At 39.4% G+C, this 27828-nt stretch overlaps 1 protein-coding gene across 1 annotated transcript in view; it reads left to right on the top strand.

The window, feature by feature from the left end:
• The first annotated feature begins 4058 nt into the window (after nucleotides 1–4058).
• tna (tonalli) overlaps nucleotides 4059–27828 on the top strand; it is a 60862-nt gene continuing 37092 nt past the window's right edge. Inside the window, exon 1 of the mRNA XM_070285955.1 lies at nucleotides 4059–4306. Coding sequence (XP_070142056.1) covers nucleotides 4074–4306 — 233 coding nt within the window. The 5' untranslated portion in view covers nucleotides 4059–4073. The remainder of the gene's footprint in view (nucleotides 4307–27828) is intronic.

Here is a 27828-nt window from a genome sequence, read left to right as displayed (position 1 = left end):
ATATTATTTGTTAAATTTCTTTTAGATTCCCTTATTTATATAAAACAAAACAAATCATTCCTGAACAATTCCCCTAGAAAGAGGTCACATTTATTATTATTTATTAAAGAAAACCCGCTTACCAAATCCTCCCACTCAGGCTAAGCTCGAATGGAAACAAATGGACAAAAAGATAATCTTTCCAACTATGATTGCTGTCGATTTATGAAATATGTCAGATTATAGAAAAAAGTCTACTTAGCACTGCAAGTATGTCCAAACTGTCCATTCCAGGGAGATTCGATTTCCGCATTAAAGCAACGACGTTTCGTATTACAGCCTTAATGGGGAAGCATGAAATTCAGACATAACCCCCGAGATATGAACGAAAATCTGTTGCGCAGGGTGTACCTGGTATTGTTCTTTGTGTGCCCTCTTGCAAAAGGGGTAAATTATTGCTATATCCGTAGTCGTATTCGTATATTTGAACGGGGGCGGAAGAGCAACCCTTAGAGAGTAACCCATAATGGGTGGGCGACCCGACGATGAACCCTTGCCCTAACCTTTACGGACATCCCGTGTATCCCAAGCACCACCCAACCCCCCATCTACGGGCACTTATTCTATATTTTACTTAATGCATTCCCTGCTTATCCTCATTTTTATTAGTGTTTCAATATTCTTTTTCACTTTGCTTGGTTGCGTTTTTCCCAGCCATCCTTTTGCGCTGCCGCTTCCTTTGCCAGCCATCCCAGCTTTGTTTGCTCATGTCCTGGATTGCTCCTTGGGTTTGGGTTTGGGTTGGGTTGGGTTCGGTCCAGTCCCCTGTCCTCTACGCTGTGCTTGCTCGTTCGGTTTGGTTCCTTGGATGTGGCTCGTTTCTGCCATTAAATGGACAAATGAGGGATATAAAACAATTCGCTTTGGCTTCCTTTCTTTTCGTTTCGTTTCCTTTCTTCTTGTCGCTGGCGCTTCCTTTGGGTTTCTTCATGCCTTTTTCGGGTCTCTTTTTTGGCTTTTTTTTCGCAAAAGCATTTTATTTATTATTATATGTGTATGTGTGTGTGTATGGGTGGGTGGCTATATCCTATATCCTTCCTATATCTGCTTCCCCTCGGGTTTGGTCACTTTATTTGTTTGTACCTTGCCAATGCAAAGTGTTTTGTATCCTTTTTGGCCGGAATCGCACAAGGATCGAGAGGGGGCGAGGGTTCAACTGGGTTTGGCTTTCGGGTGCGAGGATTTATGCTCATGTTGGTTTTTTTCTGGGAGTTCCTATTTGGCGTGTGGGTGTGTTATATTCCAACCCCAACTCCTTCCGTGTCTCCGTCTGGGTTCGTCCTTTCATGTGTCCTGTTTATGTAATCGCCGACATTAGTTCCTGACGCTGCCCGACCATGTGTTTGCTTCTCTTTATTGTGTGCACTTCCTGGAGGTATCATTACTTGCTAAAATAGTTTGTTACTTAGTTATAAAGCATTAATATTAATTCTAAAATATTTCCTTACTTTATTTAGATTTTGAGAGTATTTTTCCTGAATCAAAGTTTATCTTGTGTTTTTTATATCAAATTGAATATTTATCTTCTAGAGTTCCTTAGACTTCTTAAAAAATCCCTAAATAATTTCATTTTATACACTTAATCTTTCGTTATCAACAAACTACAAGAACATGCCATGTCTTCTGAATCCTAGAGTATGGTTTCACTCTCTCCTTGACCGAAACTTATATCCTTATTTTTTGTTACCTAAGATGGAAAAGCATCTTGGCCCCCCTGTCTTCACTTTGACCTGTCCTTGTCCCTTTCTTTCTCATTTATTTTGATTTCTTTTTCGTGCATTTTTTCCACTCACTATTCCTTTTTTTTTTTTCTTGGCTTGGCCGAAAGTTACCTTAATTTTCGTAGCTCTCCTTGCAGGAATTTCGTGGAAGATTTCGTCTTTCGTCCTTCGTCCTTTTTTTTATTTGTGCTGGCGCATGGAAAATGAAATGAAAATAAAATGATACTCATTAATTTGATAAATCGTGGGCACAACACAACTCGGCTTCGGTCCTCCTTGGGTTTTCTTTATGTACTTTCTTAGACTTTGCTGCCCCACCTTTACCCTTGGGGGGTTTTCCTCGCTTTGCTTAATAATACCCAAAGATTTTATAAATGACCACGCTGCAAATGGAAAAAGTTGACCTTTGGCGTAAATAGAAATACCACCCACTCTATGGAATGGAGATGGCCACCCATCCCACCCATCCTCTTCTAAATGTTTCCGCTTTTGTGAGCGTTGATTTTGTTTTCCCCATCATCATCGTCGTCCTCGTCGACGTCGTCATCTTCCGCAGGACTTCCTGAATTTTTAAGTAATTTCTCTCTCCATTGTCCACTTTGGAAATTTGTAAAAAAATTTCTATACACCTAAAAATAATTAAAAGGAGTCGGACTTTATTTTGTATCAAAAATAAATGATCTAAGCTTTATTTAAATAATTAATAGTGCAATTAAAATTGTCCTTTTAGTAATAATATATATTGTTTGATCTCCACATTTTCCCCCGGTGTATGGGATATACCACCCTCTTTGGGTATTGAAATTTTCCATCTACAAACATTACGCACTTGGTCAGCTATTCGGCCTGCTCCTTCCCGCTCTGCGTGTGGCTTGTCCCTCTTTCTTTTTCTCGGAGCTGCCAAGCTTTTATTAGCACACATTTAATAGGGTCACGCGTGTACTCCCTACTACCTCCCTCCCCCACCCGTGCTAGGTGTTTTTTTATTATTATTAATTTTCCAGCAAGTTACATGGGCACAACACAGAACGCAAAACACAAAAACCGAAAGCAAAACAAAGGCAGGACGAAGGGAATAAAAAAACAGGATGTGGGAGGAGCCAAGGAGCAAATCAGCCGCCCACAACAGGACGAAACGCCAAGCAAACGAAATGCGAAAGGACACTTAACTGTGGTAGACACAAAAAAAAAATGCCAGTGGCTGGGGTTTTGGTTATTTTCGGGGGGCTCGGGAAATGAGGTTCTCCGCCAAATGAGGTCACTTTTTCCACCTCTCACTCCCGTAATTTTCCTTTCCGTTCACTTTAGCAGCTGGAGCAGCGAATGATGAAAATATTTGAGGCATTACCTCAGTGTCCTATTGCGAGGGAAAGTCAAAAATGTGGGTGGATTATGAATGGGAAAAAGTTTAAACATAGCATAGAGAGTTGCCAGCTAAAATACTAAATATTAAGTTACATCTCGTTTGTTTTTGTGCAGATTAAAGTCCTTAAATGTCGCATTTCGTCCACTCTGATTTCAATTACAGCATTTTACTGCTTATTAAATTTTCCAGGAATTATTGGCTTTGTGGTTTCTCCTGAAAAATAAACTTTGTTTACGCTTCTAGGAAAGGTTCTGCAAAACCTTTCGGAATTTAGTAAAAGGATTCTGTTTAAACTCCTTGATATTTTCCATACACTTCTGGGAATCATACAAATTCCTTGATTACATTTTGTATTTAAACTCTTTAAAAAATCAAAATTAAACCTTACCTTTGAGGATTTACTTACATGCTCAAATCCAAGCTTTAACAAACTCGATGTTGTGTATAAAACCTACGTAAACAAAGCTCCACTATTATCCGTCGACTAAAAACTGAACAAACAAACCATTAAGACAATCAGTTGGAGGATCACATTGCTATACCAGGAATTTTGCATATATTACCATGAAATGGAACCCGATCCCGGCCCACATGACGTATACGCAATAAGCAAAGAGCCACTCGAATGGCCTTGAAAAACGCCGGTGAAGGCAATCGAGTGCCAGGCAAAGCTGCATGTCTGCTGCTGATGGGCGACTGTGATTAGTCTGCGACTAGCTTAGATGATGTGCTGGCCAACTGTAATAACTGCTACCAGGCACTGGAGGTGCTGCCAAAGTAAAATAAATAAATAGGTAAAGAAATAATCGCTCCGAAAGTTGGACAATGAGGTACTAGTTGCCGGCAGTTGCCATTGCCAGTTCGATGCGTTCGGAAGTGCAGGAGAATATTCTCTATTGGTCAACGTGGCGTATAAGTAACGCGGTATACTCAAGAAAGTTTGCAAAATGAGTGAAAAATCAGAGAAAACTGAAGAGGAGCAGGAGCAGGATCAGGATGTCAAGGAGGTTGTTCTTAAAGAAAGCTCAAACTCCGCCTCGTGTTTGTTCACTTTCGATACACATCCTTATTACCCCTTTCTGTACGATCCTTATTCCTCGTCCAAATATGGCTCACAAGTGAGGGAGAGAAAAATTGATAGATGCCTCAAGCAGCTGCAGGAAGCCCTCAGGGGCGGCAAGTAAGTAAAGAAACATTAATTTTATTCCTTGGAAATTAAATTAAGCCATCCTTTCAATGGCTACATTTCTTTTATCGAGTGCTTAACTTTGAATAATGTAATTTGTTGTGCATTTAAATTGTGTTTCTTCTGCCATAAATAAACAATCGTTTTCTTTTAACGAAACTCCAGAATTTATTCAGAGACAAAGCCACCTTGCTGGCTATTTATTTGTTCAACCTTAATCACCATCAATTATGTTCACTGTCAATTGGCAAATTGACAAACGATTGCAGTTGGATTTGTGTAAATAATTCAGGGAGCAGGGAATATTCTGCTTTGGCCTCCGGTTCCTGCTTATTCATAAGGATCAAAAGGATACAAACACACACACACACACACACACACAGAATATTCCCTCAAATTCCAAGTTAAACCAAAAGTGAGTTGTCTTGCGGTTGCTGTTGCCGTTGTTGTTTGTCAAGGGGCATTAGCATTTCAGGACTGTAACTAATCACAAATGATAACATTTGCATGTGCAAACACACACAGACACATCCGTAGGTGTGGGCCAGGGCTATTTGCATACTTAAGTGTGCAGTTATTACCTTGTTATATCGATATAAATAACATCCCAGAGACGGATGCCGCACGGATTGGGCCTAATGAATCCTTGTTTGTTCTAATAAGTTTTGAATTTATTATTGATTTACACACAGCTATGGAGACTGGGCTGGAGATTAAAATATGCCAGCCAGGAAATGCCAAATGCATATTTCAAATATTCAAGAAAGTCTATAGGCTTCTGTCCAGGAAAGCCCTAAAGTATATACTGTACTGTGTGTATCTGTTAATTAATCTGCCGGATAAGGGAGCGGCTCAATTGTTTGGCATTTTAAATGAACTTTGCGCAAGCTTTTCATATATTCCATCAAGTATACGCCAAGTATAACACTTTTTCTCTGTCATTTCCCTGGGCAGCCATCAAATCGAGGAAATTTCAAACGAAAGCATTTAATCGCATTTGCATACATTTTCAGCTCCTACCAACAACTGTCAGAAATGAATATTTATTGCCGGCAAAAATTCAAACAAATTAAATAATGAAGATTGCATTTTAATCGCAATTTGTGATTGAATTGTCACATTTCATATTTTGCCATTGATTTTTCCCTCTCATTTCTTTTTGCTCTCTCTCTTTTTTTTCTCACTATAAATAAATTATAATATCTGATATAATTTGTTGCACATTTCGCTTCGGTTTGCCAACCGCAAATAAGAATCAATAGCACAAATATTTAGTCCGGTCTCTCTGTAATACTCAATACAACAGAATACAAAAAATATATACATAAATGCAAACACTACCATAACAATAATTAATATAAATAAAAATAGTTGTGGTGAGATAATTCCGTGAATTTATGCGAAAAAGTCAAATATGATAATTGCAAGGGATGAAAATAGTGAGTGGAAAACCAGAAAATGTATGCCATATTTTAAGAGAACCAAAGCTGATTATAATTGAAATTTTGTTACATCAAAATGGTGCAACAAATGAATCGGATAATTACAAAAATAGTTACGGACATTTCATTTCACAAAATGGGAAAATGCAAATAGAGAGGGGGAAAATGGTGTAAACTGGTGGGAAAATTACTGAAATAATATTAACTTAAAGGTTTATGTGTTATTGATTTTGGATGATTTTTAAAGAGAGCATTTTTGGAAAATAATATATTTTAAATATAACTTTAAAAGTGTAATTTGCCATCTTTAAAATCTAAATAAAAATCGAATAAATTATGAGTAGGCCAAAAGATCTCTTAAAACATCTTAAACAAATTTAGAAATAAGTCTCTAAAATTCCAGTCGATTTTCCAGCCGAGTAAACAATTGAAAAACTTTCAATCTTAAGCTGCTACCCCCTGATTTCCTTCCTGCTTCCCTACTCTGTCATCCCTACATTTTCCGCTTCCCTCGGGTTTTCGAGCTGCAAAACTTTATTTCCATAAAGCGCTGAGCATAAAATTAATTTACTAATTGATGAGGCCCTGATCTCAATACGCAAAATACCCCGACGAATTATCATCATCGTCGACAATGCAAACAAGTTGAAATTCAATTACGGCGAACGACGAACGGAGACGATAAAGGCAAAGTCGAAGATGGTGAGAGGGGGCTGGGGGGAGGGTGAGGTGAAAACTGAGAAAAATAATCATAAAGCTGCGAGAAAACAAAGCAAAGCGGAGGAGGCACTGGCGCAAAAAGCCAAAATGGAAAGGGAACTGAAGTGGGGCGGCAGTGGCGGTGGCGGTGGCGGTGGGGCGCAGCTAAAGAGCAATAGCAAATATAAGTAAATAAATAAACCGAATAAACTGAAAATTTATTGAAGAAATACGCGAGCCGCACAAATACGAACAAAGGCCCCTCCGATGATGATGATGATGATGATCATCGATTGGGGTGGCTTTAGGGGATTTTACACAGTCAAATCAAAGAAAATTAACTGGAAATAATATTTATTAAATTTTTCTGTAAAGATTTTATATTTTAATAAATTTAGCTTTAATATTTTCTTTAAATTTTTAGTTAGAGAAATAAGTACGCTTTAATTAGAGTTAAAGATAATTATTTTTATAAATCATTGGGCATGCCCTTAAATTTTTATTTCATTTTTACTTGAAAAACATTTTTAAAACTATAAAAACTAGTTCATTTATTAAAAAATATTCTTTTAATATTTTGTTATATATTGAAATATTTTTCAACGTTTTTTTTTTAAATAAAAACACCAATTTGTAAATTTAAAAAATATGATCTTTTGTAGAAGATAACAAGGAACTATGATAATTAAATTTATAAAATATGCAACCGTTCATAATAAATTTTAATGATTCTTAAAATTAACTCCAAAGACACTCCAAATTTTTGTCCTGTGTAGAGACCAGCTATATAGGCGACAATACGCAACCAAAATCGGCGACGATGCTGTCGATAAACTGACTTAAATCTCACACCCGACGACAGCAATGGATGACGCCAATGAAAAAGCGACGACGAATGACGACTGACGACTCCGACAATTAGAATCCAAGCGTTGCCCTGTGCCGGCACCCAGTCTCCCCCCATATCTCCCCTTCATCTATGCCCATAAGCAGATACAGATACAAATACAGATGCAGATACAGATACGGATACTGAGACGGCAACGTCGACGGCGACACTTCAAGGTTCCAAATGGGCCCATGTGCATTGAGCGATTTCACAATATTTAATAAATAATTTCATAATTGCTTCGGCTGCCTTCCATTCCCAAAAATTCAAATGAAAAAGGCACCAGAAAAGATTTTGTGAGCTCTTTGCACATAATTTAATTTTAGTTATTATACCCTTGCAGGGTATTATAATTTCAGTCAGAAGTTTGCAACGCAGTGAAGGAGACGTTTCCGACCCTATAAAGTATATATATTCTTGATCAGCATCAACAGCCGAGTCGATCTAGCCATGTCCGTCTGTCCGTCTGTCTGTCTGTCCGTCTGTCCGTCTGTCTGTCTGTCCGTCTGTCCGTCTGTCTGTCTGTCTGTTTCTACGCAAACTAGTCCCTCAGTTTTAAAGCTATCTGAATGAAACTTTGCATATAGTCTTCTATATGCTCTCACTGCTATATATGTCGGAACGGGCCGGATCGGACGACTATATCATATAGCTGCCATACAAATGTTTGATAAATTTTTAGAAAAAAAATTATAACTTTGCTGTTTTTCAACATATTTGCACTATTTTTTAAATATGACCATTTTATATTATTCCTGAATTTTGGTAAAAATTTTATGAATATCGGACGACTATATCATATAGCTGCCATAGGAACGATCCGGAAATTAATAGAAAAAAAATTACAACATCTTTGTTTTTCAACGAATTTTTATCTTTTTTGAGATAGTGTCATCTTGTATTATTTTATAATTTCATATTTAATTTTATGAAAATCGGACAACTATATCAACAACTATATATAGAAAAAAATTATAACTTCTTTGTTTTTCAACGAATATTTATCTTTTTTGAGATATGGCCATTTTGTATTATTTTAAAATGTAATATTTAGTTTTATGAAAATCGGACGACTATATATTATAGCTGCCATAGGAACGATCGAAGAATTACAAGAAAAAAGTCGAACTTCGACAATTATCAACATATTTCACATTCTTCGAGTATGGCATTTTTAGGATTCTAAAATTTTTTTAATATTGATATTATGAAAATCCGACAACTATATTTTATAAAGGGCGTATTAATATTTTGAATATAAATTAATACTTTTTTAGTATTTCATATATGGGCTTCACATTTTTTATATTACTAATATGTTTTGAATTTACATATATAGCTGATGTAAGATATATCTGACCAATTCTGCAATTGGCAATTGACTTCTCTTAGCCTCTGCTGAATTGCAGACTCTCCAATAAAATTAAAAGGTTATCGCAAAGGTTAATATTTCAGACCCGATATACATATATCTGTCACCTGTTATTAAGTTAAGAAACGGTAACATTCGAGGGATACATGCTGAAGTTGGTGTCAGGTATAAATGCAGCGCTCGCATAACCCTTAAATCATAACCTGATACCTGTTAGCAACATAACACGTGATCAATGTTGCACAATTGCATAAGCAAACAGGTATCAGGTATAAATGCAGCCCTCGCATAACCCTTAAATCATAATTTGATACCTGTTAGCAACATAACACGTGTTCAATGTTGCACAATTGCATAACCAATCGTATTACCTGATATATACCTGAAGTAGAGTCAAAAGGGTTAACCCTAAAGGTTGTTAACAGGTAATATAAGGTGCCTATTTATTTGCGCACATTTATAATCCGCGGATTAGTATTATCACGACAGTGACAGTGACAACATATACCAGTGCATCGAGTATTTTTATATTGTGTGAATGTATACTTTTAATCAGTGTAAAGACAAATAGTGTGTGTGTGTGTGTGTATATATATATCTCTATATATATAAAAGTGTACAACTATTTTTGGTAAGTTATACATTTTGTTTTTAAATTGTTAAATTTGGCCACAATTTTAGCAAGTTTTGGTTTGGGCATGTTTTGAAAAATTTGCCTCAATATATTTCGATTTCCTGTGGATACCATCGTTAGAGGGATTAGCTTTTTCAGCGTATAGTTTGTTTGAGTTTTAAAACGCCGTTAAGTTTATAGCGGCGTTTTAAATCTCACAAGCTGAACCCCCTAAAAGAATCTACGGTGGAAATCGAAATATAATGAGAACAATATTAAGTAAGGACATGGAGGCCCGGAGCACAAAATCGATCTTAATACATTTCAGATTTTAGAAACATACATTTAACCATATTATCTAACCATTTTTTAACAGGAACGAAAAGAAAATGCCACGCACATCTTCTTTATCTCAGGAGCAGCGTCGCCAAGCCGCACTTAGGAGAAGTCGCGCTCAATACGCTCGAAATGCTACTCAAATTAGAGCCCGAAATGCCGAGCACAATGCCTTTGTCCGCTCAGTGAATCCGGAGGTTGCACAGGAGGCTCGCGCTCGAGATACCGCAGTACGCTCTCAGAGAAGGCGTAGTGAACGAGTCCGAGCGCGGGAACGATTAAATGATGCAGCATCTCATGCACTCGCCAGGCAGAACTCTGAGGAGCGACGACGACAGCAGTCGCAGGATACTGCGGCTCGGGCTACCTGGAGATCGCTCGAGGAAAACCGCGGTCCAGAACGTGCACGGGATGCTGCAGCGCATGCACTCGCCAGGCAGAACTCTGAGGAGCGACGACGACAGCAGTCGCAAAATACTGCGGATCACGCTACCTGGAGATCGCTCGAGGAAAACCGCGGGCCAGAACGTGCACGGGATGCTGCAGCGCATGCACTCGCCAGGCAGAACTCTGAGGAGCGACGACGACAGCAGTCGCAAAATACTGCGGATCACGCTACCTGGAGATCGCTCGAGGAAAACCGCGGGCCAGAACGTGCACGGGATGCTGCAGCGCATGCACTCGCCAGGCAGAACTCTGAGGAGCGACGACGACAGCAGTCGCAGGATACAGCGGCTCGGGCTACCTGGAGATCGCTCGAGGAAAACCGCGGGCCAGAACGTGCACGGGATGCTGCAGCGCATGCACTCGCCAGACAGGACTCGGAGGAGCGACGACGACAGCAGTCGCAAAATACTGCGGATCACGCTACCTGGAGATCGCTCGAGGAAAACCGCGGGCCAGAACGTTCACGGGATGCTGCAGCGCATGCACTCGCCAGGCAGAACTCTGAGGAGCGACGACGACAGCAGTCGCAAAATACTGCGGATCACGCTACCTGGAGATCGCTAGAGGAAAACCGCGGGCCAGAACGTGCACGGGATGCTGCAGCGCATGCACTCGCCAGACAGAACTCTGAGGAGCGACGACGACAGCAGTCGCAGGATACTGCGGCTCGGGCTACCTGGAGATCGCTCGAGGAAAACCGCGGGCCAGAACGTGCACGGGATGCTGCAGCGCATGCACTCGCCAGACAGGACTCGGAGGAGCGACGACGACAACAGGTTCAAAACACCCTCTCTCGCTCTAACCGGAGGGCACAAGAGGAAAATAGGAGGGCCGAGAGAGCACGAGACGCCGAGGTCCACAGAATCACGAGGAACAACCCAATAACTCGGGCACGGGAACAACAAAGGAACACAATGCATCATCGGAACACCAGACTTCAGAGGAGACTTCGGGAGCAGCAAATTCAGGAAATGGCTGAGGAGCGGCTCCTCACATACAGGTCTATTTCCCAAAATCGCCAGGCTGAATCTGCAAGGCAGTCTCAGCGGAATATTGCTTCTAGAGCCGAACTTTCCATGGATGAAAGACAGGATCAACGGGAACGCCAACGCCAAAGGAACCGAGCCACTGCGAGGGAACAATATCGACGGAATATCAAGGATGGACCAACTGAATGCTGTGTATGCTGTGGAGGAACATGGTTTCCATCGCAGGTAAGTGGTTTAAACAAAATTTCTATATCTGCTAAGTATCCTGCTTTAGATGTTGACAACGCATTTTATTTAAGTAGGAAATTTCCAAGTCCGTCCGGCAAATATCAGTTTTGCAGCACATGTCGTCAGAGTGTTTCAAAGGGTAAATTACCTTCCCTTTGCCTCTCTAAAGGCTTTGACTTCCCAGATATCCCCGAGTGCCTTAAAAATTTAACATGTCTTGAGGAGCGCCTTATTTCTCCACGAATTCCTTTTATGCGCATTATCTCCCTAGGATATGAAAGGCAATGTGGAATTAGAGGTGCAGTAGTAAATGTTCCGATTTCGGTACCTGATACTGTAAACGCGCTTCCTCGTTCCTTTGATTCGACTCATGTCATACAGGTTCACCTTAAGAGGAAGCTAGAATATTCTCATAATTTCATGACAGAAACAATTCGACCCGCTCGGGTCCTTGAAGCTGTTCGTTATTTAGTTAACACTGAGCTTTACAGAAAGCACAATATTGCTTTTAATGGGAGTTGGCTTACTCAAATGGGAGATCGAGAAGAAATCCCTTTTATCGCAGATGAAGCCGACCGAGAGGAGGTGGAACAGCTATTACGCCAACTACCCAATTCTCAATTAAATCGACCAGAAGAAGATTTAAATCCAGGCGGTCATGAAACCCTTTTAGAAAATAATGACACTGCTCTTCAACGTATAGCTTTGGCCCCCGGAGAAGGGCGCCTGCCAACTAATTTAACCCTCGATGAAGATGCAGAAGAACTTTCGTTCCCAACAATCTCTTGCGGTGCTGTTTTCAAAGCAAAAACCACCTACGCAAAAAAAGCAAGATCGCAAATTCGTTTTTACGATCGTCGTTGTGCAGTAGTACCTAAGGTACTTTATATGTACAAATTTTACGAAATGCAGCGAATTCAAAATTCAATCTCCATTGCCCTTCGTAAAAAATCAGGTTCCGTAACTGCTGCCAATGTGATGGATAGTTCGTTTGTTGACAACCTTGTACAGCATGACGACGGATATCACATTCTAAAAGGTCTTCGATCCGCTCCAGCTCACTGGGAAGCTGAGAAAAAAAAAGTCATAGCTATGATAAGGCAATTTGGGCTGCCTACTTTTTTTATAACTTTTTCCGCAGCGGAATCCAAATGGAATGAACTTTTGGTGACTCTTTCTCGTCTATTGGATAATAGAAATATTACAGAAGACGAAGCGGCATCTCTTTCTACAGCCGAAAAAGCTAGATTAATAAGATCTGACCCAGTAACATGCTCCCGATACTTTGACTTTAGGTTTCGACAATTAATTAAATTGTTCAAAAGCTCCGAAATTTTTGGCGAGTTTACTCTGGTCCATTATTATTGGAGGATAGAATTCCAGCACAGAGGATCGCCCCACTCTCATGGAATGTATTGGTTTTCTGGCGCTCCAAAGCTAGAAGGACCAGAAAATTCCGATCAAGTGGTGAGTTTCATTGATCGTTTTATTACAACCACAGGGGACGATCCTGAATTGCAAGAAGTAATTCAATATCAGCGGCATAAACATAGTTCTTCGTGTTTAAGAGAACTGCGTGGCCAGGAATTCTGCAGGTTTCAAATGCCATACCCTCCAATGCCTGAAACAATGGTTTTGTTTCCGTTAGAAGACAACGAACCCAATGTTGAACATTTTAAAGAAATGTTTAAAAAAATTAAAGAGCTTTTAAAGTCAACTTCCGATGAAGAAGCAGCCGTCTTTAATAATTTTGAAAACTTTCTTACCCATCTACAGATAAGTTTTGAAGAGTACAAGTTCGCCATCCGATCAAGCTTGAAAAAGCCTCAGGTATTTCTTCGCCGCAAATTTTCCGATAGGTTGGTAAATGCTTATAACAGGGATATCCTGGGCCTACATAGGGCAAACATGGATATACAGTTTATCTTAGATGCATTTGCCTGTTGTAGTTATATAATTAACTACATAAACAAATCGAACCGTGGGGTGTCGCAACTGCTTCGAGAAGCCATGACTGAAATAAGCCATGGAAATATTTCAGTAAAAAGAAAGTTGCAGCATCTCGGGAGCAAATTTATTAATGCTACGGAAATATCAGCCCAAGAAGCAGCCTACAACATTTTAGGCTTACACATGTCTGAGGCAAGTGAAGGAAATATTTTTGTAAACACTTGCCATCCAGATAAAAGAGTTCGGATAGTGCGATCTAATAGAGAATTAGAGCAGCTTCCTGGGAACTCAACTGACATTTTCGAGCAAAACTTGCTTGATCGGTACGTACAGAGGCATGGAGACTTAGAATCGATATGCCTTGCAGAATTTGCAGCTTGGTACAAATTTTCCAAGGTAAACGCACCATCAGAACCGTCCAACGAAGATTATGATGAAGCGATCGACTTGGAACTAAATGAACAAAATCCCATTTCTAACCAAAGCTACCAACTGCTAGATGGAACTGGGAGTGTCAAAAGACGCAAGCATGCCTTAATTCTTAGATGGGTTCGCTTTAGCATAAACTCTTCCCCTTCTGATTATTTCAGAGAGCACGTAATGCTTTTCTTCCCATGGAGAAATGAAGAGACTGAACTTCTTTCGAATGACAATGAAATGACATTCAGAAATAATCATGAAATCATTAAGCGCAACAAAGAGCAATATGATGTGTTTGATGATATGGAACTAGAGAGAGTTCTTCAAGATTTGCAAAATTTTGAAAGAGAAGATAATGGGCTTCTACCTCAGGAACCTGCCTCTCAATATCTAGATGAAGAATTTAGGGCCTTGGCGGTACCAAACGTCGGACAAAACGTTAATATACTCCAAGATGACAATGCTGTAAATAACACAGAAGATGGCGAACTTCAACTAATTAGACTTCCCCCGTTAGTTTCTGATGATAACCTTTGCTCGCTGTCCAGGTCGCTTAACGCAAAGCAACGTCAGTATTATGCCCACGTAATGCATAATATAGCAGCCAAAAAAACATTTTATGAATATGTTGGGGGAGGTGCTGGAGTTGGCAAAAGCAGACTGATTTCAACTATATATCAGTCTATAACTTGGCGAGCTAATAAGCTACCGGGAGCAACGGATTCTGCAAAGGTCTTACTTTGTGCTCCTACTGGAAAAGCAGCTTTTGGAATTGGAGGACTTACACTTCATTCCGTTTTCTCACTTCCAGTGAATCAAACATCAGGTCCTTTAAGACCTTTAAGCAATGACTCCATAAACACAATGCATTGCAAGCTAATAGACCTCCAATTAATTATCATCGATGAAATCTCGATGGTCGGATCTAAAACGCTAGGATATTTAGATCAAAGACTTCGACAAATTTTTAGAAGCCAAGACGTAGTTTTTGGCGGTAAGTCTATTATAGTGTTTGGAGATCTGAAGCAGCTGTGCCCAGTAGGAGATCGGTGGATATTCCTAGAGAATATCTCAAATCCGTATAACATTCTGGCTGGCACAAACCTGTGGAGTAATTTTAGGTATTTCGAGCTAACAGAAATAATGAGGCAACGGGACGATCATGCATTTGCTTTGGCTTTGAATAACATGTCAGAAGCTAACATGACAGATGCAGATGTGGTGCTTTTTAGGCAAAGAGTTGTCACGCCAAACGACGTTCCGGATGACGCAATCCACTTATTTGCTTCCAATGACGAGGTTAATCAGTACAACGCCTTAAAGCTCGCTCAAATCGCCACAGAAGAGTTTGTTTCAACTGCCATAGATACTGTGAAATCAGCTAATATGTCAGTAAGAAATAAAGAAACAACTCTCAGAAATGCCCAAAATATGAAAACGTCCGAAACCCAGGGACTGCCATATATTCTGCATCTAAAAACAACAGCAAAGTATATGGTTACCGTCAATATAGATACAAATGATGGACTGGTAAATGGGGCAACAGGCCAATTAATGCAGATTGACAACTGCATGGTAAACAACGTTAGGTTAGTAACAAAACTTTGGATTAAGTTTTCAGATCCTACAGTTGGTGCCATGGCCAGGTCAAAAGTTCGGAGAAATGATCATCCAGATTGGACTCCAATTGAAAAAACAGCTCGAGTATTCCAATGCGGAAGCTCAGGACATTCTTCGGTTGATCGAAAACAATTCCCTGTTGTTCCTGCTGAGGCTATAACTATACATAAAAGCCAAGGAGCAACCTACAGCAAAGTCGCAGTGCACCTTAAAAGGGGCATTAAGCGAGCTTCGCTTTACGTAGGTTGCAGCAGAGCAACAAGCGCATCGGGTCTTTTCCTTTTAGGAGACTTTGTTCCTCCAACTAGATTTGGAGCTACAAATGTCCAAGCAGAGCTAGAAAGCTTAAGAGGTGAAAAGGCCTTGACTACGCAGTATGAATTATTGATCAATGGGGATAATGCCATCTCCATGTATTATCACAACATTGAGTCTCTTCGCGCTCATCGCGAAGACATTGCCAATGACAACATTATTTGTTCTGCAAACTTTTTATGTTTTGTTGAAACCTGGACTCTTCCCCAGGAAGAGTACAACTTAAGGGATTTCGACATTATCAGAAGAATTGATAACAATCGGTTAAATGGTATTGGGAAAAACGGAATACTCATATATGCTAAACAAAGTATTTCGTCAAATGTGCAATTTCTTTTTGAGACAAAGAAATCGCCAAGTCCCAGAGCAACCTATCAATCGATTGTTTTTAAATATCTTGACACGTCATTTATAATTGTGTATAGGAGTCCCGGATTTCCTATTGCAAGATTTCGAAATGAAATTAAATCTGAAGTTGAAAAAGTACGCAGAATGGATAATAATAAAGTGGTAATATTAGGAGATTTTAATATCTGCAGATCCTCAGCGAGCGATGTTTTGGAGGAATTTTTGAATGGACATAATCTTTTGTCATTGAATAATTCTGCAACGACAAAACACCAAACCCAAATTGATTGGATATTTTCTGACTCTCGAGTTCCAGAAGCTGTTGCCCTTACATATAAAACACCTTATAGCCATCATGATGGTATTTTTTTTAAATATAGCTTGTAAGAGTGTATACTTAAGTTATTTAACAAATTATGGCTATAAGTAGAATTTATTGTAAATATAGTATTGTAAATATATAAAAAAAATTGAAAATATTAACAAATTTTCCAATATATTTCATATTTAGCTATAATTTCCCCCTCGTGGATTGAGACCTTGTCGTGGTGTGGGGGCTTAGTACGTGAATTTCGAAAAAAATAAAATTTACTGAAACTAACCGCAATCCTTACTTAAACTTAAACTCTTAAACTATTTTTTATTTTTTTACTTACTGCAAGGGTATTTCAACTTCGGCTAGCCGAAGTTAGCTTCCTTTCTTGTTTTTTTGTTTTTTATAATTTTTTGTGTCCTCTCTTCTTTTTCGGTTGTGTGTACTCAATTAAAAGCAAAAGACCAAAAAAGCAGCAAAATGGAAAATTATTCCGAGAATCGTTTGGCGCTAGCTCGGCCAGAGCAATTAAAATGGAGGAAAGCAGGGGAGAATGGGAGTGGGTGGGAGTGGCAAGCGGAATTTTTCCTCATTGAGAGAGAAATGGAAAAGTTCAAAGTTAATGATAATGAGGTGGCAAAGGGAAATCGAGCGGGGAGTGAGTGCTGTGAAGGAGGATGGGAGTCACAGCCAGCCTCAAGAAGGCAAGAAAACTTTGAAACTTTTGTCTTTTTATTTTTTTGTCACAAAAAGAGAGAAAGAAAGAGCGAGATGGAGTAGTCCTAACCATAATTACGACTAATTTCTGGACTTTGAAATGGTTAGAAAAACTTGGGTTCAAGAAAATTTGATTAAGTTTGGGGACATTTCAAAAATATGGCTGAGAAATTTTGCATTTAAAAAAATCTAAAAAAAAGGAATTTGCCCCAAAGAGTATGCTATGATTTATGCTAGATATATGTATGCTTTATTTTTCTTTTAATATATAAATCTGTGTTTTATTTTACCCAAAATTCCTCAAGACATTCCAATACCATTCCCTCTGTATACTCATTATTTTAATGGTCTGCCACAGCCCATAATCAATTGCAACATATTGCTATTTTTCTTTCCTAAGATCCTCCTCCAACTCCTCCTTCCCAGAATGATTATAATTATAAACCAAGGAGAAAACTTTATTTATTGTTTTCGGTTCACTTGAGGCCTCTTCTAGTTCTAATTTTCACTTTGATTTCCATCAAGAATCAAAAAAATGTTCCTTCGATTCGTAACAACAAGTTGTGTGTTTTCTTTTCGGGGGTGGCCAACAAAAACAAAATTGTTTATGAACAAAAAAAGAAGGGCATGTATGTATTTTCATAGCTTTTGATATGGGAAATAATTTACAAAATAAATTAAAGCCATCTGGCATTAGCAGATCGTTTGTGCTCTGTGGGCGAATCTCTCCGCATGGAAATGTACCAGAACTAGAACTAAAACCCTGGAAAAATGCTTCCGCCTTCGGCGAGCGTTTCCAATTAAATTCCAGGCGCATCGTTTAGTTAATTAAGCCATCTCAATCAGGCCCGAGACGCGGCTCTCTCCGGAGACGTTGACTGAGTGACAGCGATGGAACAATAATAACAATAATAATAGTAAGGCGGAGAAAAGGCTTTCGCATGCCATAAATTATAGAACAAATTATGCAAATCACCGAAGGGAAAGAGAGAGGGACAGTGGGGTTCCGGGTGGTTTCTGGGGACAAACAATCCACAACGATGACGACAACAACAAGTCACAAGTCACCCACAACTGCAATTGCGGAATTAACTGCACTTGGCAGTTGCAGGGGGAAAGGAGGAGGCAAAACTTTGGGTGGAAGGCAAATTAAAAATCCAATGACGGCACAAAATCATAAACAAAACAGTTGAGGGAGTGGCAGGCAGAGTGGGTGAGGGTGAAGGTGGTGGTGGGGCCATAAAGTGGCTGAGACAGAAGCCAGCGAAAAACAAAACAAGTGGGATCGCTAAAAGGAGTTCCAAAACAAATTGCGACTCAAAAATACCTCTTTAGATTATAGAATAAACATAAACATTGCACAAATATTAAGTGTAAACATAATAAAAGCATTTGTAAACATAAGCTTATAGGTATATATACATTAAGAAACGAATGAGAATATTTATACAAAATATTATAACATTTACTTAAAACATTTACGTTTTTTCTAGATCCATTTTTCTCCTCTTTAAATTATAGTATTCAATTTAGTTGTTTATATTTTATTTCCTTAATCACATCTTATTTTTTTTTAAGAACTTTAAACCCTATATACATTTATTTTACTTTTTAAGAGGTATTTAACTTCAAGGAGAATGGCGACACACTGAGTTTTGCCCTTCGCTAGTCGCCAGTTATTTCATTATGTTAATTAATTGCCTTGATTAAAGATCAATATAGAGGATTAAGGCGAAATGAGACCGATGACATAATATCCATTAGACATTAAGTGCTGCAAATTGTGTCACTTAAGGAACATGAGATTATTAATAAGAAATTATAAGCAATTATGAATACCTTAAATACCCAGAAGCTACTTTAGATTTTTCATAAATCTCTTAAGAAGTTAAAATTTCTCATTTAGGAGCTAAAATATTTATTTTAAATTCATAACCCAGATTTATCAAGGCTTTGATCTGTTTTGTAAACCCCTCTTCATCGTCTTCAAAAGCTTCTACCATAGGCTTTACTTAATTTTCTGCACATGTATTACACAATAATTTTCAATTTGCAAAAAGTCGAGAGGAATATTAAAACGGGTGTAATATTTCATAATTCCTAAGCGTTTGATTATTAATCTGGGATTATTTTAATTCAAGACCAACCCTGCAATATGTTGCAATAAACTCCGCGATATCCCTTTAACAACACCCCTACCAATCCAGACTGCTCTTCAACCATATAATTTACCATAGCAAATGAACAAATTTTCAATTCTCTGCTGGCCTGAGTGTGTGTGTGTTCGGAGTTTATTAAATACATATATCCATAAATAACGATGGCAGGACAACAATGACGCGTAACCCCCAAAACGAGCCTCATAAATGGCAATAAATGTCACAGCACTTAAGGGTTAGAAGCTCAAAAGAACTGAACTGAACTGAAGTGAACTATATGGAGAAGTGTTCCCCGAATGGAGTTTGAATCAAAAGAGCAGATTGCCGAATGCCCCAGCGGGTGATCTGCGCAAAAAAAGGCATTAGAAATACCCCTCTGACTCCAGCTGTTGGTGTGTGTTTTGTTTGCCTCGTTTAGTTTTGTCGCTGTTTATGTTAAACATGCAATTTCGATTTGGCATATAATTTTTTAATACTACCAAGAGCGAGAGAGAGGCCCGAGGAGGGTGCTTCTGACCACCCGCTGTTTTGTTTGGGTGACAAAAATGTCAAATGCGTCGTGTGCACAACGGAAAAATTGTAAACAATAATGTGGTTTTAGATTTCTATAATAGTTGACACTTTTTGAATGATTTATTTAGAAAAATATACAATTCAAAGAATTAAGAAATACATTTATTTTAGACTCTAAGTTTGCTTTACAAAATATTAATTCTGAAATATTCTTAAATACTTTAATTTTCCACCCCTTAAAAGTCTTAATTTTATATGTTTAATTACCACTTTTGAGTTGACATTTTTCCTTTGTGTATAAATGTTTATAAACAAGAAATTCTGAGCTAATGCTGACGCCAGCAGTATCCGTCTCCTCTGGATCCACCGCTGCCCCTGTCAAGGTGCGAGAAGACATCTACTTAGCTCCTGTCAGGCATTTTCATATTCATGAGTCTCCATCTCCGGCTTTGTTCTCTTTCTCCTTCACCATCCCCTTGGAATCCCAGCTTCTCGCATTTGTTTCGCCCGATTCTGGAACATTTTTACGCTGTCTTTGGAAGACGAAAACGAATATGGAGACGGACCAGAGAGACGGGAATGGGGCAGATTGTGCACGTGTCAATTGAAATGAATGTCGCCAGGCGTCCCGCAGTCGTTGTCCTCGTCATCCCGACTCCATACCGCATCTCGCAACCCTCATCCCGTCCTACAAAACCACCCACTCCATTCGGGGGCAACTGCGTATGACTAATCTTTGACGGTGGCTTTTGTTGTCGTCATCGTCTTTTGCCAACGGAATTGTCAGGAAACAAAGGAAAGTTGCTTCAGCGAGGGGGTGAAGGTATTCGGTTTTGGGATATACGACGAGGGAGTTACCTTTAAACTCAACTGGAAATAGAGAGATATTTCTGAAAGGTTAAAATAAATAATTCTAACTTTTTAACTGCAATAAATATTTCAAATATAACAACAGCTTTCTAAGGATATTAAACAAAGATATACAGAATATTGTAAATAACGAATAACTTACAATCCTTTATAAAATTTAAAACTAAGACACATTCAAATCCCTTGAAATTCCTAAAAACAAGCAATAAAAATTATCTCTCCAAATATTTGACTTACAAAATATCGTGTAATAATGCATGTTGACATTCTACTACCCTCAACCTTGAAACCGACATCCACTCCAGTCTTAATCCCTATGAGATCCTTTTTGTTGAGGACATGCTCCTTCCCAGCTGCATTTCCCGGACGAGACATAGCATTTCCCACAACCTTTCCCAACCCCCTTCGCTGTCCCTTGAGATGAAAGAACCGAGACTTTTCTCCACATGCACTTTGAGCATCGATTGAATTCGCATTTAAGGTCGGAGTTTGGGACTGCAGCAGCGTTACAATGGAAGTCCAACCACCGAGGAAATCCCAGAAACCGAAACCAAAACCGAAAAATGCTCGAGCGGAGAGCGAAGAGAGAGAGAAAAATTGCGTAGCAGTCGAGCATTAAACCCCTAAAGACACCCTTAAGCACCCTCAAGTATTTACATTTGAATTTCACACAAATAAACTCGTCGACTGCCAGTCGATTCTACACAACACACACACACACCCCGCACACCCCCTTTCGTGCAACACAGCACATCAGACCTGCCCCCTTGCCGTTTCCTTTGGCATCCTGGCATCCCTTTTTCGGCATCAAAATTAATAATAACAATAAATTGAAAATGGCAGACCGACGATGGCAGCGTCAGAGAGTGAGGGCGAGAGGTAACCAGAAGGTATTGTACCATTTTACGAGTGCATTCATACAGATGGGGTGGGAATAATAGTTACTTTCGATTTATAAATGTTTAAATAATAAATATATTATATTTATAAAAAATGTTTTTAAGAGAAATTAGAACAGGAATATAATTTATATTTTTTTATGAAGGAAGAATGTGAAGAAATAATTTTTTCTGATATTTTAATAAGAAATTTTAAGACATAATATTTAATTTTGTCTTTCTTCAAATATTTCTCTCTTTAAAATTTTATTTAAAATTATATAACTATTTTTTTAACCCCCATTGTATATATCTATTCGATCCGACGTCCCTGCCTGACTGTCTGTCAACATTCTGCAGGGCCTGAGCTCTATGTAAGTGTGTGTTTGGTGCTGGTGGTTGACGGCTTTTTCGGTTTCCATTGCAATTGCATTTTCAGTTCAGCCCAGAATCGAGGGGGTGGCCCGCCCAGGCAACAACAAGGCGAGATGGCGATAGTGGATAGAGAGGGGGTGGTGCCTGGTGGGGTGGGCCAGAGCTCATACCGCCGCTTGACACTTGGCCAGCGTGTTGCCATTTATGCTTTCCATATTGATTTTCCAACTCTGGCTCTGGGCTTTGTGTCCCACGTGTTTGTGTATTGAATATCAAATGAATCGATTAGCTACGTTGCCTTCACTTAGCCCATTGATTCGTCGCTTTTGTTATTGCTGCTGTTCTCTTATTCCCATTTCTATTTCCTCCCCCTCGCCTTGCATTTAATTAACTTTTATGACTACTTCCCATTTCTGAATGGCAACCTGGCTGACGACAGGTAAGCCAACCTGAGATACGAGAGATACTCGAAGGGGCGTCCGAAGTGTGAATACAAATACTCAATCGATTTGGTCAATCAGTGGTTGAATATCACACTCAAAATCGAGGAAGGCGGCGGTGGGTTCAATTTACCGATTAACCAAAGGACCCCAATTCGAAGGAGGCCTCAATTTTCTAGGCAATTTGATGCGTGCTTAAAAGGAACCTGAAAATTACCTATCAGATCATTTTGATTGAATCTTTAAATGTGGGTGAAACTATAGCAAAAATCATAATTAAATCATGATTTAAAAACTTAATTAATTACATAAATAAATAAATACAATTTATTGTACCCAATAAATGATGATTTATCCTTTACGACTTGTGAAAAAATATTTTTAAATATTTATTTCCCTTCCTGCACTCACATAAATATACTTTTAATCATTTCTGGTAATTAAAAATAATAATGAATAAATATTACGTGCTCTAAATAAATAAAAATAATGTCATTAATGCCAATCAAAGTCCATCAGCTTTAATTTGCAGTACAAACCGCCTGACAGACTGCCTGCAACCTTTGCCAATTAAGACTAATTTCAATTTAAATCAAACTCCAACTGGCACAACATAAGGACTCAGTATCTGTGCAACCCCATAATATTTCCTCAAGGACACCCGACAATTTGAAACAATTTCCTTCCATTATGCTTTCCAATTTTCCCAGCGCCGACTTTCAACACTTTTAATTTGCTTAGCCGTCTGACGGGCAAAGTCGCACAAATCGCATCTCGTTCTGCGGATCGCCTCGAGCTCCCTTTTCTAAGCAGCGATTTCTCGGGGTTTGTTGCGGATTTGCCTGGCAAATTTTATTAGCCTGTCCTGGGGGCACAACGACACAACTGGCAGCAAGCAGGGCTCAAGGATACCCGTGGACAGGCGCTCAGCAAGGCTAGAACCCAGAACCGAGGAGGCAAACCAACCCCGTCAGTCGAGCATCACCACCACCACCACCACTGCCACTGCCACCGGTATCACCACCACAGGGCTCAGTGAGTGGTTTGACATTTGTGCTGACGCGCGAACGTATGCACACAAGGCTGTGGACCACGACGATAAAGTGGATGGGCTTTGGAAGGATTGATGAGGATGTGCACGGTGAAAAATGCATAATTTAAATATTTGTTTTGCTAATAATTTATTGGGTTTGATAAGAAACCATAAATAGTTCCTCTTAAAATTCTCAGACTGTCTTAGAAGATCCCGTTAAATACTGAAAATAATTTTAAATCTAAAAAATAACTTAAAAGAAAAGCATTTTCTTGGGACATTTAAAATTACCTCCTTTGTACGAAATTTTCTCTGTGTGCTCGCCCGGATGTAGATGAAGAGTCTGAGGGATTGATGCCTTGGCAGGGTTGGAAGTTGCGCCGATAATCTCGATAATGAAGTGACTTCGCCTGCATGGTCATGCATCCTGTTTGGCATCCTTGTTTATCTCTCTCTCTCGCTCTCAGTCTGCGCTCTGATATCCGGCTGGCATTCAGCGGCAGGATTCAGGACTCGGGATTCAGGATTGAGGATTGAGGATCCGGCATTCCGGATTCAGTTGGCAAACCCTTAAGTGGTGGGTTTTTTATTTGTGCCTGGTATTTACTTAGCGCGGAATATACCTCTCCCTTGTCGCTCGGTCTTTTGACCATTTTGCACGGAAATTGAATTTAAATTGGAAGTTTTTAACCCTGGCGTGCGATAATCTCAAGTCAATACAAGAGAAATCTCCAAGAGACACGGGACTGAGACGAAGTCGGTCATGGATTCGGGTAGCCTGACAAAAGGTATTGCGTAATACCGGAGCAACTTATCCACCCCGCGCGGCCCGATGTCTTATCCTCCATGGCAAATGTTCTTTTCAAATTCTATTAGCAAACAAATTTACTGAAAACCCAACAAACCGAAGCAGAGGGGGTTGGAGGTGGGTTTTTTTCTCCGGGTCTCCGTCTCGGTTTCGGGTTAGGTAAAGACCCTGACACACAACACGTTATTTGGTGTAGATAAATGAGACAATTGTTCCATCTAATTATCTGATAATGCCAGTGCGATTTCAATGATAATGAAGCGATCTCGCCGCGAGAGAAGCGGAACAACAATGGGGCAAGACGGCAAGACACCCCTTTATTTTTCGGTTAGGGACTTCCTCGAAAGATTCCAATCAAAATGTTTGTTTAGACAGAATTCCTCATGAATGGAGAGCTTTGAATTGGAATTTGCCAGAGGATTAACTGAGACGGATCCCCAGATCGGTCATTGTTATAGATGAATAATTTATATTCCCGGGGGGGTTTGGCATTTTATGTGTTAGACAAATATTATCCCACCTCTTTGGTGGTTTTCTAGATAAATAATTAACCCTTTGCCGGAGAAGTGCCTGCGGCTATTTGGGCTACGCATAATTTTTAAGATAATAACCTGGGGGAATGTACTCGACAGGAATTGTAAATCAAACAGAGTACTTTGCTGTAATCGAAGCTTATTAATATTTCCAGGCATGCACCCCTTAATCCCTTATCCTGGGATTTCCTTTTACATAAGGTTTGAATTGGGCAACCTCCCCCTAACCCCCAGACCCGGGAATACTAATTCCCCTCTGCCTCGACCCACCTTCAGCCAAGGCCGCTTATTGCTTTTCATATTTTTGTGTTGGCCTTCCTCTTTTCGTATTTATTTTTTCCAATTTTTTTTTAGCTTTTGCGTTTTGCGTGTTTAACCCTTTGAGGTTACATTTGGCGTGTGTTCGGGGACACCCCCTACCCCCAAGACCCATGCAGAAGGCAAAAAAGGTTAGCATTTTGTGTACGCACCATAAAAAGGAAGCGAAAAGAGAGAAAAGGATTTCTTCGACAACAGGAAAACAAGCGAAGCTGATGAAAAGTAAAAGCTCAAATAAAAATACATAAATTTCTAGGTATACCTATATACACTCCAGCATGTGTATATAAATACGGGCACATGTATCCTCGTTCTTTTTTTTTTTTTTTTGTTTTATTTAATCACAAACGATGACGCAAAAAGAGTTCAAAGAAGGCTGGCATTATGAACCCCGAAGTAACCCCAGAACCAAGAACACAGAACCCAGAAAACATAATGCCGGGGCTGCTGCAGCCAAGGAGGGGTTAAGGGGTGTGCACAACCAACCAACCCACACCTCACCAGGGACACATTTAACCCTTACACCCGGACAAACATGTGCGACGACGCAGGGAAGTTATTATTGTGATTATGATGATGATTGTTGTTCAAATAATTCCGAGCTTGAGCTTTGACTTGAAAGAGATTCCGTTTCACTGTCATGATCTACCCCTCGACTTTGCATCCGTCTGATGCAAATGAGTCCAGGAATGTGTGAGAGAGCGAGAAGTGGAGTACTGAAGAGGAGAAGGAGGAAGGAGGCCTCTCAGCCAAGCCGGAAGTTGTGTTCAGGTAGTCAAACAAGGATGTTCCCTCGATAAGACACCCTGCGTCAGCGCAACAGGATACACATTAGGAACCGCTAAGAGTCCAATAAAACGCTATCCAGGAGTGATCGCACACAAAGGGAGAAAAAAACTATGAACAAAAGATACAGAAATGTAGAGAATAGGGAGGCCAAACACCACCAAAAGTATCTTTATCTTGTAAAAAATGAATATTTGGAGTAGCTAATGAATTTTGAAAAATATTTATAAAATTTAATAGTTTATTGCTCAAAGTTCGGCTTATTAAAAATTTGAATATTGCTTAAAGAATCTATTCATTTTGCAGTTCTATCCTATATTTCTTATCATTATTTTAGTCATTACCGAAAAATTATCTATTTATCCCCAAAAAATGTTTAAACACCAATTGCTAAACCTCCAAGGAATCTTAATTCCCTAAAATATCTCTTAGATATCCAACATATTTTCAAAATACGCCACAATTAATATAAAAGTATCTCAATTGTTATATATATTTTTTTTTCGAGTGCAGATAGGATCAGTCACCACTAAAACCGAACCGCACAGGGGCATATCAAAAGAGCCTCTTGCCCCGACAGCCAGCCCTGTGGCCTTTTGTCAACTAGGGAACAACAGTAGCCTCAAGTAGGCACAACTGCGGTGCCATCATGAGCAGGATAAGCAGGCAGGAGCAGCAGGAACAGAGAAAGGAGACTGAACAGAGGCGGATAGGCAGTCAGGAAAGCAGGCAGACGAGACAAAACAGACAATTATCGGGCCACGCAGTCATGACACTTATCATGTGTGTAAAGCGATATTCCATTCCATCCAGAACATCGATGGAGTGGACTTGAATGGAGTGTGGAGCGTGCTCTCTTTTGTTACGCGACTGTGTGTGTTTGTATCTGTGAGCTGTTGAATTTCAACAGGGAAAGAAAATTTGGTCAAGATTGGTTATTAAATAATGCATTTTTAATATAATTTTAACCTTAAATAACACTAATCAGACAAAATCAAAATTTAATCCATATTTCCAATTTTGTATCTAAAAAATATCTTTTTTTTTCTATATACCATAAGGCACCCTTAACATTTTCTCTCCCTGTATCTGTATCTGTGTGTTATCCTTGACACTCGCAGTCGTCAAGCGCGTTCCGCCTCAGGAACTGCGGATTCTTTCAGTGAGTGGTGCGGTTTATTGGTTTGTAATAAGCTCTTTGAAGTGTTTAATTGAAGCTTTTGTTAAGCAATTAGACGCCAAAGTGAAGTCGAGGTGTTGCCGCCTATTGGTAATTGCTCAAGCTAAGTGCTATCTCCGCGTATTGTGATGAGCGATAATGTTTTTCTGGTTCGGGGTGAGGACTCATCATCATCAAACAGAGTGGAAAATAGGGCAAGGGTCCGTGGACCGTGTTGTTTTTTACCTACATCCAGCTGCTGTTGCTGCTGCATTGGTCTTATTTCCAAATTTCCATTTCCAAAAGTATCTCGCCCTCGTCTTCATTGAATTTTATTATTTATTGTAGCCGCATTTTTATTTTTGTGTATCTATGGAATGCATTCGAGAGCAGATACAAAGATGCACAGCCAGAGATATAGAAAACAAACAGTTGGGCAGTCGTCGTCACTCAGATTCCGATACAGATTCAGATGCAAACGCAAAAAACAAAACAAAATGGAATTATCATTGACCGTTGATCATGATTATCATCATCGCCATGGGCAGGCCATCGTCAACCGAGAATCATCATCACCGCTCATCATCTGCCTTCTGTGTGTATTTTGTTGTTTTTTTGGAGGTGATCTACTCTGCCCTCTCCGATCCGATCTGATATTATCTGATCTATTTGAGCGATGACTTCGTGAGTGGATTACAATGCAGGTGAGGCAGGTGATCTCTTCGTCGGTGGGAAATTTCTGGATCTCTTTTATTAGATCTAGAAGATGATAATCGATATTCAAGTGTCTATATTTATACCCTTATAAATAATGTTTAATATTTTATAAATAAGAAATAAACTCTTAGATCCTAGAACCTTGCAGAACTTTCCCTTCGGTCTTTAATAATTAAAGATGATCTTATTTGCTTATCATCTTAAACCCCCTGAGTAAACTTAATCACGT

This window comes from Drosophila kikkawai, chromosome 3L, assembly GCF_030179895.1.
Source record: "Drosophila kikkawai strain 14028-0561.14 chromosome 3L, DkikHiC1v2, whole genome shotgun sequence".
NCBI classification, from domain to species: Eukaryota; Metazoa; Arthropoda; class Insecta; order Diptera; family Drosophilidae; genus Drosophila; species Drosophila kikkawai.
This window is presented reverse-complemented; position numbering and strand designations above follow the sequence as displayed.